Source organism: Pelodiscus sinensis, chromosome 1 (genome assembly GCF_049634645.1).
Source record: "Pelodiscus sinensis isolate JC-2024 chromosome 1, ASM4963464v1, whole genome shotgun sequence".
Taxonomy (NCBI): domain Eukaryota; kingdom Metazoa; phylum Chordata; order Testudines; family Trionychidae; genus Pelodiscus; species Pelodiscus sinensis.
The window spans coordinates 62,618,420-62,639,562 of record NC_134711.1 but is presented as its reverse complement, the minus strand read 5'-3'; the positions used below and the strand labels follow the sequence as shown (position 1 = coordinate 62,639,562).

Here is a 21,143-nt window from a genome sequence, read left to right as displayed (position 1 = left end):
TTTAAAGTGCAGAGTCGCAGCATCCTGGGGGCGGCTCAGTCCCAGCTCACACTGCCCCCAGGACACCGGACTCCTACCAAATTTAAAGTGCAGAGTTGCAGCAGGGTTAGCTCCCAGGATGGTGCCTCTGCACTGTGGAGATGGTGCTAATACAGAGGCAGCAATAGGATGGGGGAGCGAGTAGTCACTTACAGGTAGTTGACTAATGTAGCCAGACAGACCCCCTCCCCCCCATCACATCCATCTTATTTGCCTCTCTGAGGTTCCTGAAGCAGAGAAGGAGCAATAAAATCAGCATAGTCTATGCTGGCTCATCTGATCCTGAGAAGCTGAAAACATAGATATGAGAAAAGAGCGATTAAGGCTGTAAGCTGACCTCGAGGCTGCGAGAACTGTACCGGCTGGCACCCATGTTGATACGATCACACACAAGTCGTCCCTGGGAGAGGAATCTCCCACTGAGAAAAGAATCTCCAGTACTTCCAATTTAGTTCTCTCTCTTACAAGTGTAAATTAAGTTCACAACTCCCTTGTAAGAACTGGTCTCACAAAAGACAGACCAACACAATTTGGCATCTCAGATAAGAAAGAGAAATACGTGACCCCATGGGTATAAAGATGGGTCCAGCAGCACACTCACTTTGAGTGTCAATCTACCATTTACCTGCTGGTCGGGTTAGGTGTTTGACCTCCCGAGGTTCCACGGGGACGCCCACCTCGTATTTTCGTCTTTCCTAGGAATTGAGTGACCGGCCCTGGCCTGACACGCTGGAGTCGAGAGGCACCGAAGGGGGTAAAAATTGTACCTGGATGTGGTCCTTTGTCTTAAGTCTACACATAGACTTAGAGCTCTTTAAAGATTAAGCTGTCACTTGGTACCATTATTTCTATTTTCTATCTTTATTTTCTTTGTAACTGTTTTTAAGATCTATATTTGCTAGCAGTTAAGAAATAGAGCAATAGCCATTGTAACCATACGATTTATAAGCTTCTTTAATAAACCTGTAACTGTAAGTTTTTACCTGACTCCTTCAGTTGCTGTAACAGAACCAAACACAATTTAAAAGAACTCCAGCCGGTCATAAGGGACAGGTATAGGGAGAGCTTGGACCTTTTGGATCGTGTCACTCCCGGGTGACAGATCCGTTGGGGCATCTCTCAGTCCTCCCTAGACTGCCCGCTGCAAAGGGATCCTGTATCTTAGCAGCTGAAATCTGAGATGTAATAAGCTCTTCCTATAAATTCTGTCAGCCTGTTGGCTACCCTCTGCGACGGGACCCCGGTCCTAGCAGTAAAGTCACGGAAGTTAAACCTTTTCTCGGACACACACACACACACACACACACACACACACACACACACACCACCCCCTGACGGTCAGCTGACAACTATTCAACTAGTCGCTTACATCCCTACGTACTGGCTGCTGGACCCACTCCTAGGGCAGCTGTGCTGCAGTAGAAGCTTCAAATTGCAGAGCCCACACTGCGTAACCATTAAGATTTTCAGCAGTTACACAGTTACTTAACTACTTTTTAACATCCTTAGTTCAGATTCAAATTAGTTTTACCTGATTTAAAGTTGGATTGTGGATGGTTAACTGGTAAGCATCGTCCTTACTGGTTATAGTTAACAGGCTGGTGCTGGAGGGCTGACCCCCATTTAATTAATTAAATGAGATTTTACATCCCTAATTTCAAGTGTGATCCTTCCTTTATTTACATAGCATAGAATGAGTGCCAACGCGAGTGCTCTGGGACTGGAACTCACATGGGGAAAAATTAGTGGCTGCTGAGCACCCATTGGCTGCCAAGCTCTCCTTCACCCACTACCTCTAACCCACTGACCTCCCTACTGAGCAATTCCTCCTTATAAGAACAGAAGCCACACTGGATCAGACCAAAGGTCCAGCATCCTGTCTGCCGACAGTGGTCAACATCAGATACCCCAAAGGGAGGGAACACAACAGGTGATCATCATGTGATCCCTCTCCTGTCATCCATTTCCAGACAGAGGCTAGGGACATCATTCCTACCCATCCTGGCTAATAGCCATTAATGGACCTAACCTCTATTAATTTAACTCTGTTGAAGTCCTAGTTGTCACAACATCCTCCGGCAAGGAGTTCCACAGGCTGACTGTGTGCTGCGTGAAAAAAACTTCCTTTTGTTTGTTTTAAACCTGCTATCTATTAATTTCATTTGGTGACCCCTAGTTTTTAGGTTATGGGAACAAGTAAATAACTTTTCTTTATTTACTTTTTCCACACCGGTCATAATTTTAAAGACCTCTATCATATGCCTCCTTAGATTCCTCTTTTCTAAGCTGAGAAGTCCAAGACTTTTTAATCTCTCCATTTGGGACCCAATCCAAACACCTCAATTTTTGCTGCCCTTTTCTGAACCCCCTCCCGGAGCTTCCCCCCTGCCATGCAACATTTGTTTCAGGGCATTCAACGCTTCAGGAGGGAGAAGGAAGAGGAGCAGGAACATGGCATATTCGTGGAAGGAGTAGGAACAGGAGGCTTGGGGGAAGGGATGGAGTGGGGAGAGGACTGAGGTGGCAAAGGGTCAGGAAGAGGCATGGTGGAGGGAGAGCATTCCCTGGCTGTAAGGGAAGTTGGCACCTCTGTATCATAGTCTTTGACAATTGGTGCCCTAGAAAAATCAAGATCCAATAAAAAAATAAACTTTAATACCATATGTTATATAGTGGTACAAAATATCAACCTCCTACATTTTATTTAAATACTGGAACTAAAAGATCATCATACGTAATTTAGTCTGACTTGCTGAATGTTATAACAATTCTAGTAAAATCTAGTGAAAAAACCAAACAACTCTGTACTTGAGCTATAAATGTTTCAGATTACAGTAACTCCTCACATACTGTTGTAGTTATGTTACTGAAAAATGCTACTTTAAGCAAAACTATGTTAAGTGAATACAATTTCCCCATAAGAATTAATGTAAATAGAGTGGATTAGGTTTCAGGGAAATTATTTCCCAAAGACAAAAGGTAGTATATATGTATACACAGTATACATTTTAAACAATTTAATGCTGTACACAGCGATGAGGATTGTAAAGCTTGGTTGAGGTGGTTGCGTCAGAGTGTGGACTATTTCTCAAGGAATGGCTTGCTACTCAGTGATGAAGTAGCACTCAACTGAGCCCTTGAGGGTTAAGGCATTAATTTGGCTTCACACTACAAGGCTACATAGATTGAAGCAGAAGGGAGAAAATACAATAGTGAAGCAGGGCAGTGGCTGCAAACACTTCCTTGCAGAAACTGAACATGAAGATGAACCCATACTATCCCACAGGAGTGTAGTCTCTCCTCTGGACAGTGCACAGACAGCTGCACAGTGCCAAGGAGTGGGAGCGTGTGAGGGACAGACACATTTTGTGTGTGTGTTTGGGGAGGGAGGGAGCAGAGACATGTGTTGCCCTTTTAACTACACTGACCCCACTTAAAGTACACTGTTTTTAATTAGATCAAGAGGTCCAGACACAAGATTCTGTAGCTGTGATATCCGGCTTTGTGGAGATGGGGTATGGAATGGGGGGCTCAATGGCGGGGATGAGGAGACATCCTGTCATCAGCACACCTCTTCCCCTCCCATCTTGCACAGCATGCAAGTGGCTCCCCAAATGCTCCAAGGCAGAGGGCAGACGCAGGCAGGCAGTGGAGGGAAGGGCAGCTGAACTGCAGTTGCCCAGCCCCAGACCTTAAATGGAACTTAGGGGAGCAGATGAACAGAAGGGTATCAAACCTCTCTGGTAAATCTAAATTGTGGATTGTACACAAAAATCATGTTGGGAATAAGTCAATCTGGTGGTTTAAGTAACATACAGACTGAAGACATAAGCTCTGATTGAACTGGCAAATACTAACAATTTAAAGAGCACTACTTTCTAAAAACCACATAATCCAATTTCTACATAAGAACATAAGAATAGCCATACTGGGTCAGACCAAAGGTCCATCTAACCCAATAGCCTGTCTGCCGACAGTGGTCAGCACCAGGTGCCCTGAAGGGGGTGGACCAAAGACAATGATCAAGCGATTTGTCTCATGCCATCCCTCTCCAGCCTCTAACAAACAGAGGCCAGAGACACCATTCCTACTCCCTGGCTAATAGCCTTTTATGGACCTAACCTCCATGAATTTATCTAGCTTCTCTTTAAACTCTGTTATAGTCCTAGCCTTCACAGCCTCCTCTGGCAAGGAGTTCCACAGGTTGACTATGCACTGTGTGAAGAAGAACTTCCACAGATTAGATTTAAACCTGCTACCCACTAATTTCATTTGGTGTCCTCTAGTCCTTATATTATGGGAACTAATGAAGAACTTTTCTTTATTCACCCTCTCCACACCACTCATGATTTTTATATACCTCTATCATATCCCTCCTTAGTCTCCTCTTTTCCAAACTGAAAATGCCCAGTTGCTTTAGCCTCTCCTCATATGGGACCTGTTCCAAACCCGTGATCATTTTTTTTGAGCTGAGGAGACCACATCTGTACACAGTACTCAAGAAGTGGGCGCACCATAGTTTTATACAGGGGCAGTAAGATATTCTGTGTCTTATTTTCTATCCCTTTCTTAATAATTCCTAACATTCTATTTGCCTTTTTGACCGCCGCAGCACACTGTGTGGATGTTTTCAGAGAACTATCCACAATAACTCCAAGATCTTTCCTGATTTGTTGTAGCCAAATTAGCCCCCATCATATTACATGTGTAGTTGGGATTATTTTTTCCAATGTGTATTACTTTAGACTTATCCACATTTGCCATTTTGTTGCCCAATCGCTCAGTTTTGTGAGAACTTTTTGAAGTTCTTTACAGTCTGCTTCTGTCTTAACTAACAGTTTAGTATCATCCGCAAACTTTATTACCTCACTGCTTGCTCCTTTCTCTAGATCATTTATGAATAAGTTGAATGGAATTGGTCCTAGGACTGACCCTTGGGGGACACCACTAGTTATCCCTCTCCATTCTGAAAATTTACCATTTATTCCTACCCTTTGTTTCCTGTCTTTTAACCAGTTCTCAGTACATGAAAGGACCTTCCCTCTTATCCCAGGACAATGTAATTTACACAAGAACCTTTGGTGAGGGACTGTGTCAAAGGCTTTCTGAAAATCTAAGTATACTATATCTACTGGATCCCCCTTGTCCACGTTTGTTAACCCCTTCAAAGAACTCTAATACATTAGAAAGACATGATTTCCCTTTACAGAAACCATGTTGACTTTTGCCCAACAAATTATGTTCTTCTACGTGCCTAACAATTTTATTCTTAACTGTTGTTTTGACTAATTTGCCCGGTACGGACATTAGACTTACTGGTCTGTAATTGCTGGGATCACCTCTAGAGCCCTTTTTAAATACTGGTATCACGTTAGCTATTTTCCAGTCAGTAGGTACGGAAGCCGATTTAAAGAATAGATTACAAACCACAGTTAACAGTTCTGCAATTTCCCATTTGAGTTCTTTTAGAACCCTTGGATGAATGCCATCTGTCCCGGTGATTTGTTCACGTTAAGTTTTTCTATTTGTTCCAAAACCTCCTCTAATGATACGTCAATCCAGGACAGTTCCTCAGATTCATCTCCCACAAAGGACAGTGCAGGTTTGGGAATCTTCCCAACATCTTCAGCTGTGAAGACTGATTCAAAGAAATCATTTAGCTTCTCCACAATGGCTTTATCGTCCTTGATTGCTCCTTTTGTATCTCGATTGTCTAGGGGACCAACTTTTTTTTAAAGCAGGCTTCCTGCTTCTAATGTACTTAAACATTTTACTTTTTTTTTTTTTTTGAGTTTTTGGCTAGCTGTTCCTCAAACTTTTTTTGCTTTTCTTATTACAGTTTTACACTTAATTTGACAGTGTTTATGTTCCTTTCTATTTCACTGGGATTGGACTTCCATTTCTTGAAAAATGCCTTTTTGCCCTCACTGCTTCTTTTACATGGTGGTGAAGCCACAGTGACTCTTTTTTAGGTCTCTTACTATGTTTTTTAATTCGGGGTATACATTTAAGTTGGGCCTCTATTATGGTGTCTTTAAAAAGTTTCCATGCAGCTTGCAGGGATTTGGCTCTTGTCACTGTGCCTTTTAATTTCTGTTTAACTAGCCTTCTCATTTTTGTGTAATTTCCCTTTTTGAAATTAAATGCCAGAGTGCTGGACTGCTGCGGTGTTCTTCCCACCACAGGAATGTTAAATGTTATTATATTATGGTCACTATTCCCAAGCGGTCCTGTAATAGTTACCTCCTGGACCTGATCCTGCGCTCCACTCAGGACTAAATCGAGAATTGCCTCTCCCCTTGTGGGTTCCTGTACTAGCTGCTCTAAGAAGCAGTCATTTAAGCTATTGAGAAATTTTATTTCTGCATCTCTTCCTGAAGTGATACGTACCCAGTCAATATGGGGATAATTGAAATCCCTCACTACTATAGAGTTTTTTATTTTGGTAGCCTCTCTAATCTCCCTGAGCATTTCAATGTCACTATCTCTGTCTTGGTCAGGTGGTCGATAATATATCCCTATTGCTACATTCTTATTATTGGAGTATGGAATTACTATGCATAGTGATTCTATTGAACCTGTTGATTCATTTAAAATTTTTATTTCATTTGATTCTACACTATCTTTCACATAGTGCCACTCCGCCACCCACATGATCTGTTCTATCCTTTCAATATATTTTATATCCCGGTATGATTGTGTCCCACAGATTTTCCTCATTCCACCAGGTTTCTGTGATGCCTATTATGTCAATCTCCTCCTTTAATACAAGGTACTTTAGTTCACCCATCTTATTAGTCGAACTTCTAGCATTTGTGTAGAAGCACTTTAAAAATTTGCCACTGTTTATTTGTCTGCCCTTTCCTGATGTATTAGATTCCTTTGTATGTGGCTGTTTGTCTGCTCTGGCCCCTTGTTTGTCCTCTCCCCGCCTCTCTTTCTGACTACAGCTTAGAGAATCTCTATCAATGGATTCTCCTCTAAGAGAAGTTTCCGTCCGATTTACATGCTTCTCCATACCAATCGGCTGGCTTTCCCCCATCTCCTAGTTTAAAAACTGCTCTATGGCCTTTTTAATGTTAAGTGCTAGCAGTCCAGTTCCACCCTGGTTTAGGTGGAGCCCATCCTTCCTGTATAGGCTGCCCCTCTCCCAAAAGTGTCCCTAGTTCCTAATAAATCTAAACCCCTCTTCCCTACACCATCGTCTCATCCACACATTGAGACTCTGAAGCTCTGCCTGCCTACCTGGCACGGAACTGGAAGCATTTCCGAGAATGCCACCATAGAGGTCCTGGATTTCAGTCTCTTTCCTAGCAACCTAAATTTGGCCTCCAGGACATCTCTCCTACCCTTTCCTACGTCATAGGTATCTACATGTACCACAACCACCGGCTCCTCCCCAGCACTACACATAAGTCTATCTAGATGCCTCGAGAGATCCGCAACCTTCGCACCAGGCAGGCAAGGGACCATATGTTTCTCCCGGTCATCACAAACCCAACTATCTATGTTTCTAACGATGGAATTACCCACTACTAATACCTGCCTCTTCCTAACAACTGGCGTTCCCTCCCCCCAGAGGTATCCGTAGTGCGAGAGGATACCACAACATCCTCTGGAAAGAGGGTCCCAACTATGGGATGGTTTCCCTCTGTTCCCATTGAATGCTCTGCTCCCCATAGCCTTTCATCCTCCTTAAGAACACTGGAGCTCTCAGACAGGAGGTGGGACAGTACTACAGTATCCCGGAAAGTCTCATCAATATAGCTCTCTGCCTCCCTTAGCTCCTCCAGTTCAGCCACCCTGGCCTCCAAAGCCCGAACTCGGTCTCTGAGGGTCAGGAGCTCCTTGCACCGAATGCACACATACACCACCCGCCCTCTGGGCAGGTAATCATACATGTTACTCTTGACGCAATAAACAGGATAGCCCCCACTCTGCTGCTGGGCTTCTGTCTCCATTTTTCTTATGAATAAGTTTAATTATAAACTGGGCTTCTTTTTAAATGCCTGGAATATAGATTATTATAAAAGTTATGATTAAAGAAGGTCAGAAGCCACTAGCGCCCTCTAACTTTTCCCTCTAAACTCTCTCTTAAAACTCCGTTTGCTGCTCCTGTTTGATGCTCCTGGTCGCAAGCTCCCTGGTCACTGACTCTCAGTTTTATAAAGCCCTGGTAGCCCCGCCCCTGACTAAGGCTCAGAGAATTAACAGAGACTTCTAGATTTCAAACCTTTAGAAGCTCACAGCTTCTAGCTGCCGGCCACAGCACACACTCCTTCAAACAAACCAAACCGACAAACACAAGCTCAGCACACAGCAAGTAACTACCCCCCACACAAACACACACTACAGACAGCCACTTACCACAAGGGTCCCGTATTTACTCCTCCTTACCTGGAGAATTCCCTCTCAAAACTCCCTGTTTGATGCTCCTGTTCTCTGACAATACATGCTATACAGCATACAAATTGATACTTTTATTTCCATCTTTATGACTTTCCCAAGCCATCCCCTCATCACAGAATCAGAGAACTTCAAATGCACCTTAAAATATATACGTAAAAAACTATTCTTCTATAGGCTAAAGGAAAAAACTGTTTCTGCTTTTACAGGTCTGTGTGTCCATAGACATACAGAGGAAAAGTTATACCAAAGATTAGTTGTCCTTTTTTTCCTACAGTGAGGTTAGTCTTATCTAGTAAAAAATTGTTTTGAGTATGGTAAATACAGTCTGTGACAGGGTGCCGAGACCCCGCACCCAACACCCGGGACTCTGCGCTCTCGCAGAGGGGCAGCGGAGCGTATACCGGCAGTGCGCCGGTTGTTCTCGTGCCGCGGCTCAGCTGGAGGGACGCCACGGCACAGCTGAGTTAGCCTCAGCCCCGCCGGCAAGTCAAGGCAGGATAACGCGCCGCATCGGACGTCAGGAGGGCGGGACACATAAACCCCTCCCAGGTCGGCGGGAACTTTAAAAGCCCGCCAGCCACTGGAGAAAGGGGGGGGGGGGAAGATACGAGCAGAGCGCAAAGGCTCCCCGAGGAGGGGAGAGACCCGGACACACTTGTGGCAGTCTCCCCAGAGGGATTTGACGCCGTGAGTACTGACACCCTGAAGACGGGGTGGGGGAGGAAGCAAGTAGCCCAGGGCAGGGCGGTGAAGTAGCCCGTGGGCTGGTGCGTTTAGGGGCACACCCCGCCAGCCAGCGACTAGAGCACAGTCTCCATCTTTAGGGCCCTGGGCTGGGGCCCGTGAGTGAGGGCGGGCCCGGGCCCCTCTTCCTTTCCCCAACCGAGGGAAAGGCAGATACAGCAGGATTCGAAGCGAGGAGATAAACTAACTGGCTTGGAAAACGGTCGACCGCACCCCGGACCAGACCGAGGGAGGGGGCACAGTCACACAGTCCCATAAAAGTCCTAGCTCCTGCATTCCCTAGGTTTTGCCACTGGCTCACAGATCCCAAGTTTCAGTGGAACGCAACTGTCAGTTTTAGAAAGAAATATGGTTATTTGTAGCTAGTACTAATCCAGCAGAAGGGTTTGACCTGGCCAGCCCAGAACCTCATGCTGCTCTTCAGAAGTTAATCCAATTTACCAATGTGCCAAAGAGTATTCACTACTCAAACCCCGTTCTGCCCCACGCCCTATCCCCATGACACACCCTCCCCCCACAGACACTGCCCCCTCTTCTAAGCCTGCAACACCTTGCTTCTCCCCCCACTCTGAGCCTCCAGTATGCTATGAAATAGCTGATTAGAGCATGCAGGAGAATCCTGGAGTGGGGAGGCACTGATCTGGTGGTGAGCAGGAGGTGCTGAGAGCTGCTGCTGCATAACTGTGGCTCTTCAGCAATGCACACTGGTAAATTCTGGCTCCTTTTCAAGCTCAGGTTGGCCAGCCTTAGCTTTGACTATTAAGTCTGAGCCATCAAACTGAGCTCCATACTCAACAGAAAGCCAAAACAGGGCTGGATACTTTGGTGATGTATTCACAGCAACTTTTGCTGCTACTGTATTTTGTTCTAGGTAGAGGTTTTTCAGAACGTGTCACTTTATTCTTAAGGCTTGCCTACATGTTCATGTTACATCAGATTAACTTTTGTTTGTCTTAATCAGACTCGCATCCTCACACACCTTATTTCAGAAATAAATTATTTGCCATTTTGGACAGAGATAATGATTCCTCCTTGGCACATGTATAACACCACTTGCAATCAGAGTTGTTCAATTTAAATGGCTTGTGGACACATTAACAACTACAGCAAACTTCCGATAATCCGGCACCCTTAGGACCCAGGGGGTGCCGAATTATCAGATATGCCAGACTATCGGAAGGGGGGGCTATGAGGGATCTAGCCCCAGACCCCTCATAGCCCCCCCTTCTGATAGTCCGACTCTGCCCCAGGTGTCCCTGATTCAGCCGCTGCTGGTCAGTTTCAGCAGCGGCTGAATCGGTGACGCCTACAGCAGAGTAGCTGGAGTGCTGCCGGGTTCGTCAGACCTTGGTGCTGCGAGACCAACCCGGCAGCACCCCAGCTGCTCTTGGGGAAGCCTGGGGCAGAGCAGCTGGGGTGCTGCCCATTTGGTCCTGCAGCGCCGCTCCTTGGCGCTATTGGACCAACCCGGCAGCACCCCAGTTGCTCTGCCCCAGGTGTCCCCAAGTCAGCCGCTGCTGAAACTGATCAGCAGCTGACTCCAGGAAGCCCGAGGCAGAGCTGCTTTGCCCCGGGCTTCCTGGAGTCAGCCGCTGGTCAGTTTTGGCAGCGGCTGAATCGGGGAAGCTGGGGGCAGAGCAGCTCCAATGGTCCGGCTGCCTGGAGCACTTCCGAGTTCCTGATGGTGCCGGACCATCAGGAGTACCAGACCATCAGATGCCGGACCATCGGAGTTTTACTGTACTTTGCTTCTGGAAGTTCTCCCACTGCTATACCGCATTGTTTTATTGCACACCTGGATCAATGTGCCTGCGTACCCATGTGCCCTCCACTGGTCCAGTCCAGGGTCATCTTGACCAGATTAGGGATGTAAGTCGTTTAGTCGCTATCTGATAAGCAAAAGCTTATTGGTTAGTCAACACATCAGTCCACTAGTTGCTCCTCGCCCCCCACCCCCGCTGCCTCTATTACAGAGAGGAAGCAAGGGGGGGAGGCGATGCTGAGGTTTCCCCCAGCTCCAGCACTGTGAGATGGAGCAAGGGCACAGCGGCAACGATTCCTCTTTGAAATGTACAAGAGCCCCAGCAGATTGAAGATTGAAATGCCGCATGGAAATCCCACTGACGATTCGATTAGTTAATTAATTTATATTTAACATCCCTAGATCAGATGTCATCTCTCTATTAAAGGCTGACAATCATGTGTGCCCTTTAGATGCTAAATAATGCTGAGCTCACACATCCAGGGACACATTCCTGTTACAGAAAGCACATCTAACCTGTTTCCATGTGGACCCGCTTGATTTTTGGAGAACTGTAGTCACACCTAAGGATGTTAAATTGCGATTATCTGACTAATCGTGTAGTTGATACAATTTGTATCGACTATAAATTAGTCAATAAGGACTGTTCTGCACAGCCGCAGCAGTGGTAGCTCCAGAAACTGGCTCAGGCTAGAACTGAGCAATCCAGACTTGTGCTGGCTCTGGGAGCCACCCACGCTGCAGCTCTGCAGTTTAAATGTAGTAAGAGTCACCAGGCTCTTACTACATTTAAAGTACAGAGGCACAGCGTCCTGGACCAGAGCAAGCTGGGACTGCTCAGTCCGGGCTTGTGCTGAGTCCAGCTGCCTGTTTGCGGCGGCCAGCCCAGGCTGCTGTGAATAGAGGCTGCTTCAGCACCAGCCCCTGGTCGCGGCAGCCAAGGCTGGCTGTGGGCAGGGGCTGCTACCAGAGCAGCCCCTTTACACAGCTAGCCCAGGCTGCTGCAAACAGGGGCTGCTTGGCAGCAGCAACTGCTGTCTGCAGGGACGGAGGGGCCCAGCTCCCCGCTGGGACCCCTGCAGACGAGGGCTACTGCTGGAGCTGTCTCTGCCCACCGCGAGACTCAGCCTGCTGCGGGCAGAGGCTGCTTCACAGCAAAGTCCCCTATCCCTCACCCACTGACTCTAATAGAGGCGGAGGCAGCACCACAGAGCTGATGCTAGGAGGAAATTGAACAGCTGATACTCCAGTTGACTACCCTATGAGCTTATGCTCGCTACTATCCCTAGTTCCATCTGGAGAAGAGTCACTGAAAAGCAGACACCTACAAGACAGCGTTCAGAGTACCTAACCATGCCTCTGCCTACAAGCTGATGAAATATGTCACTGCTTCTTGGAAGCCTCCTAAGGTAAGCACCACCCAGTGGCTTCACCTTCTCCTGCAACCAACCCCCAACACTGTCAGAGAAAGTGAAGAAGATGGCACTCCCATATCCAGTCCCAGGGAAAGCAAAAGTCTCCAGCAGAAGTACATGAAGGAAAGAATTTCTGATAATACTCCCAACTTTCTACCTATATTCTATGAGGAGCTGTAGCATATTTTTTGCCACTATTGCATCCCCAAAGGATATAGTGGATAGCTCTCCAACAGGGGTATAAGCCACTAGTCAACTACCCAATAAGCATAGGCTTATCGGATAGTTGAGTCACTATTCAACTAGTCACTTCCTTGCCGCTTGCTGCTTCTGTATCAGAGGCATCGGGGGGAGGGGAACAGGAGCTGGTGCTGGGGGGAAGCCAGCTTAAAAGCCAGTTCCCCCAGCATCGTCTCCACGGGGGGGGGGGGGGGGGGGGGGAGGAAAGAGGGAAGGTGGCAGGGAAGGCAAAGGATCAAAGAGAAATGGCATGAGCGGTGTACTGGAGTAATCCCCTCTCCACCAGTCCAACTGCTGTGCTTCTGAAATGTAGCAAAAGCCCCACAGGGGCTCTTGCTACATTTCAAAGGCAGAGACAGCACAGCAGGAACATGGGGTGAGTGGGGACTCAACTAGGATAGCGAATGCTCCGCCTCACCCCTTACTGACTAATCAAGTAGTCAATGGAATTTCCATCAACTACTCAATAAGCTAATTAATCCAAATTTAACATCCCTATTCTGTATCGGGGCAGCTGTTGGCTCCGCAGGAGCCAGCCCAGAACCTGTGTGTAACCATCTGGGTAATCGATAAGAGTGTAGCTATTAAACGGCTACACTCTTACATCCCTAGCACATATGTTTGTGCAGATACCAATTTTGTATCCATGCAGGGCTAGCAGTGTAATTATTATTCACATTTACTGTGTCCACATAAGAACATGGGTCTATTTGGAAAGGAAAGCACCTTTCTCCACTCAGAGACACAATACAAGTCAGTCTCAACAGACAAAGGCTATCTTAAGAACTTCACCATGAGCACAGGATCAAAGCTACAGAGGAATAAGGATTTGGAGGAACACCACCATTACAATGGACATACCTTTGAAAAGGACCACCTGATAGCAACCCAGCAAGTTGTTCCTGCAGGGCCTACAGAGATCCTGCAGGGCCTACAAGGTATATGAATCGGTGAATTAAGCCACAGCAGCACATTCTTTTCAGCACAATGCACCAGCAAAGCATGAAGGACAGCTTCACAAGAAGCATCAACACAAATGGTTCTTATCCTTTAGGCACTACTGTAATGCAAATAATCATGACAGACAATATGGTCACATATCCTTTCCACAAGCAGTGTAACATGTCAGTGGCAAATTAAGTGCTATTGGGGAGCTGTGTCAGGACACAGGGGCTTGCCCAGACCAGGAAGAGAGGGGAACACCCCCAGGCCGCAACCCACTCCCCAGCAGGAGCACCAGGAGTAGAGAAGGCCTTCTGGCAGAAGTGGGAGGTCCCACTTGCTCTGGCCCAGGGCTCCACAGAACTCTGCCCCTGCAACAAGCAATTTTGAGAAAATGGCAACCATCACATGTGAAAGTACAATTTTGGGAAAAGCATGCCATTCCTTCCTAGTGCCACTGCACTTATTACAGCACCAACACAATGAATGCTATGCATAAAATGCCCTTTGGATGTTGGCCAATGGACTACGGAGGTACTACAACCTGAAGGACCAATTTTGGTGGGAAAAGTCCAACAAACAAGATACCACTGTAGTGCTGCACCTCAACAGCTCTGAAAGGCAGAAGAATAAAAAAAGAAACTTCACTATGAAATACATAAAACTAACCAACCTAGTAAACAAAGGACTGAATAGACAAGTAACCAAAACAAAAGATTAAAAAACAAATTGAGTCTAGCCTCCAAAAAAAAAAAAAAAAAAAAAAAAAGAGGGCCTCGATCTGGTGAGACAAAAAAACTCCCAAGCAGTACATGCCACAGAACCCCATTTAAAGCAAAGTGACCTCACAGGAGCTTATAACTTCTTTCCTGACTCCATCTGGAAGCAGAGTATAATAATTTGTGACTGCTTGATAACCTTTTATTTAGTATTTCTCTTCCTCTTTATGATAAATTGAATATTGTTCTATAACACTTTGGTCTACAAAATGTTACAATCCATTTCACAGATTTAATTAAATGAAGTAAAATACAGGTACAATCATTGTGCCAACTCTATAAGCTAAAGCTCTTAAAAAGGACAGGTTGATAACTATACCCAAAGGCTATGTCTACACTGGCTCCTTTTCCGAAAGGGGCATGCTAATTTTAAACTTCAGAATAGGGAAATCCGCGAGGGATTTAAATAAAGATGTCCGCCGCTTTTTTCCGGCTTGTAGATAAGCCGGAAAAAAGCGTCTAGACTGGCCCGATCCTCCGGAATAAAGCCCTATTCCGGAGGATCTCTTATTCCTACTTCGATTTAAATCCCCCGCGGATTTCCCTATTCTGAAGTTTAAAATTAGCATGCCCCTTTCGGAAAAGGGGCCAGTGTAGACGTAGCCAAACTGTGCAATGACTGCCAATACTAAGAGATATTATGCAAGTAGTGTCCGACTCACACCAGTAATAATGTGCCACGTTTGATCAGTACAATGATTCCCTTAAATTCTCCAGCTTGCTAAAACCATTTGCTTAGCTCCAAAGATATTTGTAAAATTACATTATCTGAAATAGACCGCTGATACCACTGGAAGTTACAGCTGGCTACATCACTCTTATTTCCATTTCACTTATGAACATGTTTAAAGAATAAATTCAGGTTCTGTCTACATTACCAAGTTTTGTTGCCAAAATTTATGTCAAGACCCAAAAGCCCACAAAGCAAATATTGCCAGAGGGTGTTCACATTTGCTCTCTTAGTCAATGGATCACGTCCACATTGGGGACACAATCATCAACAGTGTGAGAAGTGCACTGTGGGTATGCATCCCAGAGTGCAGCATTGTGAGAAGGTAAAGCTGATATACGCATTTCTTGGGATTCCCTCTCAGTTCTCCCACAGCATTCTCAGCTGCTGGGAGCAGTATCATGGATAGATCTTGTGAGCTCTCTATGCTGAGAAGTGTCAAAGCAGCATACTGTCTGTTCCCCTCCCACTTCAGCAGCAGTCTGCCTACTGCTGTGTTCCTAATGAAGGGCAGAACAGGAGCTTTCCAATTATTTGTTCTTTCTTTGACCCCCAAAGGTAGCAGCTCACTCACTTGTCAAATACTTCCCAGAGCTTTGAAAGGTGAGAGAATGCATGTATGCAGGGCAGCAGAGAACAAAACACGGATCAGAACAGGCACTGTGGGATACTGGTGGAAGCCAGTTCTGTCAACAAAAAAACAGCAGAGTATACATTGGCTCTTCGTGGACAATAAGGGGAGGAGAAAAGAAAAAAGTCTCTTGTAGGGATGCAAGTTTTGTTGCCAAAACTGGGTATTTTTCCTGACAAAAGTTGCATTGCAGCACAAATGCTGTCACTATTTTGTCATCAAAAGGAAGGTTTTGGCAGCAAAACTTGGTAGTGTAGACAAGACCTCAGGTAAGATATCCAACAAAAAACTAGTTACCTTAATAAAGTAAAACTCCGATGGTCCGGCATCTGATGGTCCAGCACCATCAGGAACCCAGAAGTGCTCCGGGCAGCCAGACCATTGGAGCTGCTCTGCCCCCAGCTTCCCGGATTCAGCCGCTGCTAAAACTGACCAGTGGCTGAATCGGGGAAGCCGGGGGCAGAGCACCTGGAGTGCTGCCGGGTAGGTCCCATAGCGCTGCCCCTCGGGGCTGCGGAACCAACCCCGCAGCACCCCAGCTGTCCCCATTTCAGCTGCTGCTGAAACTGATCAGCGGCTGACTCCAGGAAGCCCAGGGCAAAGCAGCTCTGCCTCAGGCTTCCTGGAGTCAGCCGCTGATCAGTTTCAGCAGCAGCTGACTTGGGGACACCTGGGGCAGAGCAGCTGCTGTGCTGGTCCAGTAGCGCCAAGGAGCGGCGCTGCCGGACCAATCCGACAGCACCCCAGCTGCTCTGCCCTAGGCGTCCCCAAGAGCAGTTGGGGTGCTGCCGGGTTGGTCTCGCCGCACCAAGGGTCGGTGCTACCGGACCAACCCGGCAGCACTCCAGCTGCTCTGCTGCAGGCGTCCCCAATTCAGCCGCTGCTAAAACTGACCAGCAGCGGCTGAATCAGGGACGCCTGGGGCAGAGCCGGACTATCGGAAGGGGAGACTATGAGGGGGTCTGGGGCCAGACCCCTCAGAGCCCCCCCTTCTGATAGTCCGGCATATCTGATAATCCGGCACCCCCTGGGTCCTAAAGGTGCTGGATTATCGGAAGTTTACTGTATTACAATTTTATCTACATATGTAAAGAAGTGAATATAGGGTAAGACATGGGCAGAAATTTTCTTGCATTCACAGTCTGCAAGTGATACTACAGCAAAAATGCAAGACACATGCATTCTCTTAGTGCTTTAATACTTCATTTTTTTGTTCAATCCTGATTAAGAAAAATTAGAACAAGAATATTAAAGATCAGACTACTAAACATTAGATTTGCAAATCATTGAAGCAGGGTCCACCACATTTTGTGTTTATGTCCGGGATTAGGAAGAGTAAGAAAAATTGAATTTCATTTGAGCCCTTTTAGTTCCTGTATGTTACCTTTGGTTTACACGTACTTGAACTCTGTTGTGCCCTTTCAATTATCGCTCAGGTTTTCTCCTACTCAAATTTTATATCTGTGTCCTTCTATTTAACCACCACCACCTGTTTTTAAGCATACAAGCATTTCCTTCATTTAAGTAAGCACATGTTCGGCCATTCCCAAAAGCAGTTTAGAAACAGTCACTTTTGGTTTGAACGTTAATTTTTTCACAATTGTGTCCAAGCACTCTTTTCCCTTTTCTAACAAAACAGACAACAAATAACTGACTGGAAAAATGAGCTCAAGATCCGTTTTACATGGTTACTATTAATGCTGGTGTACCAGAGTTAACAAAAAAATGTAAGATACAAAGAAAAAGCTACTTCCATCAGGCCATACACAATTTAACCCATTGTAGTTTCCCTTCCTGCTCCTTTCCTAAATGACTGCCTTCTACTGCACCACCCACGCTGATTAACACAAACTAAAGCATCAGTTTTCAAATGTATGATTTCAAGAGTCAGATTCCTAAATCACAATTTTTTCCAGGTTTGGGACTCATTTACATTTCCACAATAGCACACTTCCAGTCAATCAAGTTCCCATAAATATGCACAGCAACATGTATCAGAGGCTGGGGGGAGGGAAGAAGGAGTCACTGCTCATGGGGAACTGAGTTTTATCAGAGGTTTCTATCAGAGGCAGCAGCAAGCGGTGGCGGGGTGGCACAGGTGACTCAATAGAAGCCAGTGCTCATGGAAAGCCCGCTTAAAAGCAGGCTATCCACATGCTCAGGCTTCCATGTAAACTCCCCCCGTGTAAACATGTAGCCACTGAAAATTTCACATTACCAAAATAAACACATTTTAACATCCCTTATTCCCACTGAACCAGCAAGTTCTCCATAAACCACCAATATGCAAACTATTTTGTGATCTCCAAATCATAATTTGGATCACTGACAAATCAAAATGCTTTGGAAGACTGGGATTAAGACAAACCATGTATGAGGGTCTCTTGAAAAATATTAAATATAACAAGAATATGCAACTTAATTTGAGCAATTGAATAAATCAGTTATATAGTTTAAAGATTAGATAATTATATACACAAAGACACATACCATTTGACAGCCAAGTTTTGCACCTCACCATTCTTATCTTCCAGTAATTTCAGAATCATCTTCACTACCTTCCTTTCACTGTCATCATCCAACTTGATCGAATCCTTCTGTAGCTCAGTCATCAAGTCATTTGTAGCCATAAACCTATCCAAAAGAAAAACCCAACCATTATAGCTAAACAGATATGGATTATTCACAACGTATTACAACTCAAAACTTATCATGTTGAATCATGCATGATCAAATTCTGCATGAACATTTAATGCTACCAAGATTCTGGAATAGAAAGCACCAGTTTTGATAATTTATAGTCTTATAATACAACACTGATATAAGAAAATGTTCTTACAACACTTGCTAACACAACAACAATCTTTCATTTATCTTGTAATCGCTCCTCAAAAATTGAAGTCACAAACTTCATTTACTTCTACTGTCTACACTATGGTAAAAGACGGTCTGAATTCCTATCCAAAATGGAATTAAAAGCAAGATTCGGACAGAAATCTACCAAGATTTAAAACAGTACTTTGAATTGCTGCAAACAGATTTTGTAAAAGCAAACTTTTACAAACCTAAAACCAATGGAAGTATAACTAAAAGTCTTTATTTTAAAAAGTATTCTTGAAAAAGTGTCCTCAAGTTGCATGTGGCAAATTAGTGAGTATGTCAATGGGAACCAAGGAAACAGCTGTCGGGAGCCAACTTATAATGGGAATGCGGCCAGAGCAGGAATCGAGCAAAGGAAATGAAGGGAAGGAAGGAAGTAGGGGCATGAACAAGGCAACTGCTGACCAGAAGTATGTCTATGCAGAGCTATGGCACTGTAATGCCACAATGGAGAGACTTCCTAAATCAATAAAAGAAATTTTTCCACCCATGCAGTTAAACCACCTCTCTGAGGCAAAGCAACTAGGTCAACAAACATTTTTTTGTTGACCTCACTGCATCTCGACCGAGGTAAATCTAATTGTGCTGCTCAGAGCACAAGATTTTTCAGAATCCTGCGCAACATAGCTATGGCAATCTAATTCTCCAACATAGACCAGACTTAAGACAATCAAGTAAACCAGTGATCTTCGACGTTTTTACACCGAAGATCACTTTTTCATTGTCAGCACAAGCCAAGATCGACCCCATCCTTTCCCCTCCATTCCATCACTTGCTATCCCCAGCCCTTAGTCATGCTCACTGAGTTGAGTCAGAAGGTGTGGATGCTAGGGTGGGGATGGGAGATTTGGGTAAGGTAAGAGGTGCAAGCTCTGGGAGGGAATTTGGGTGCAGGAGGAGGTGAAGAAGGGGATGCTGGCTCGGGGAAGGGACTACAGGCTGGAGACTGCTGGGGTCAAGTGGAGGATTGGGGTGCTGAGCAAGCCACAAATTTGTGGATGTGGGGGTGCAGGAGTTTGGATTGGGGTATATGAGGGGTCAGGGCAGGGGGGTTGGGTGTGTGATGGGCTCAGAGTTGAGGTGGGAGGGGGTGCAAGAATGTTATGATGCTGCAGCCAGATGGGGGGTTTGGCCCCAATTGGGAACTTGTTGGCCAGGCTTCATTTTTAAATAAAATATTATGTCCAACACAAAAGGTTTCAACATTGTCTTTATGGGAGGGGCAGGGAACCTGTTTTGGGTCAGGGTCCACTGACCCACAGAAAAATCTGTTGGGGACCACACAAGTGAGACAACTCTTCCAAAAATCTCCTCCAAAAAAAAAAAAACAAAAAAAACAAACAAAAAAAAAAAACACACAACTCCAAAAAACCCCAAGCCTCACTGAAGTGGCCCCAACTGAGATACCACACTCCCCTGGCACTCCTGCCTGTGGTGGGGAGGAGGGTAGGTAGAAATGAGGTTCAAGACCTCAGGCTTGGAACACTGACTTTGTCAGTGCGATCAACTGGTTGTTGACCAGTGAAGTAAACTGTCCAGAGGTTCTCACTCACTTTATATATTTTTCCCCTAAGTCCTCTTACTACCTATTTGGGTTTGTTTTTCTTATCAGCAGTGACTATCTTTCAGTACTATTTTAACACTAGGTTCTATAGTAGAGGTGGGCAATAAAAAAAATGGCAGTCCACAGAGTTAGTCCCTGGCAGACTGCTGCCACTATGTTTAAGGTAAGGATGTGAACTAGTAGACCATTCGATAAACAAATGCTTATTGGACAGTCAAAAGACTAGTCCAGGGGTGTCCAAACTTTTTTCAAAGAGGGCCAGATTTGAATAAGTGAACATGCATGAGGGCCGTCCCCGCACTCTCAGCCCAAGGCGGAGGGCCCGCGGGGTCGGAGGCGGGCGGAGAGCGCAGGGCACGCCGGCCTCACGGTGGCCCGGGGGCAGGGCGAACCCGCAGCCGAGCGCGAGAGCGGGGCTGCGGACGTGCCCTACAGGGCAGGCTCTAGGACCGCGGAGGCCATGGGCGGCGGCGGCGGCGCGGCCGGAAGCGGCGCGCTGGGCGCGCCAGATCAAAAGAGCACCGGGGAGCCAGGAGAGGGGGAGGAAGCGGGGGCCGTATTAAACCGGAACACGGGCCGCAATTGGCCCGTGGGCTGGACTTTGGACATGCCTGGACTAGTCGAATAGTTGCTTCCCCTCCCTTACTGCCTCTATCAGAAAGAGGCAGCAAGTGAGGGGTGGAAGAGAAAAGGATGCTTCAAAGCAGCAGCTGGGAGCCCGGGTTGCACGCAGCATTGTCAAAGTGGCAACAGCATGTGGCGCCCAGGGTTGGTCCCCAGCTGAACCTGGACTTCACACAGCACTGCCACTTTGAAACGCCACATGCAGCTCAGGGTCTCCAGCAGGCCTCAGGCTGCATGTGGTGTTTCAAAGCGGCAGCGTCACGTGGAGCCCAGGGTCAGCGGGAGGACTCCCACTCTGACCTTGGGCTCTAAGTGGTGCTGCAGATTTGAAACGCTACAGGGGGCATGGGGCCTCCACACAGTGTTTTCGCCTTTGAAGTGTAA

At 46.1% G+C, this 21,143-nt stretch overlaps 1 protein-coding gene across 1 annotated transcript in view; it reads right to left on the bottom strand.

Moving 5' to 3' along the window:
* The window catches only part of CAND1 (cullin associated and neddylation dissociated 1), a 58,249-nt gene that overhangs the window by 33,195 nt on the left and 3,911 nt on the right, over positions 1-21,143 (bottom strand). Inside the window, exon 2 of the mRNA XM_075931364.1 lies at positions 18,182-18,325. Coding sequence (XP_075787479.1) covers positions 18,182-18,325 — 144 coding nt within the window. The remainder of the gene's footprint in view (positions 1-18,181; positions 18,326-21,143) is intronic.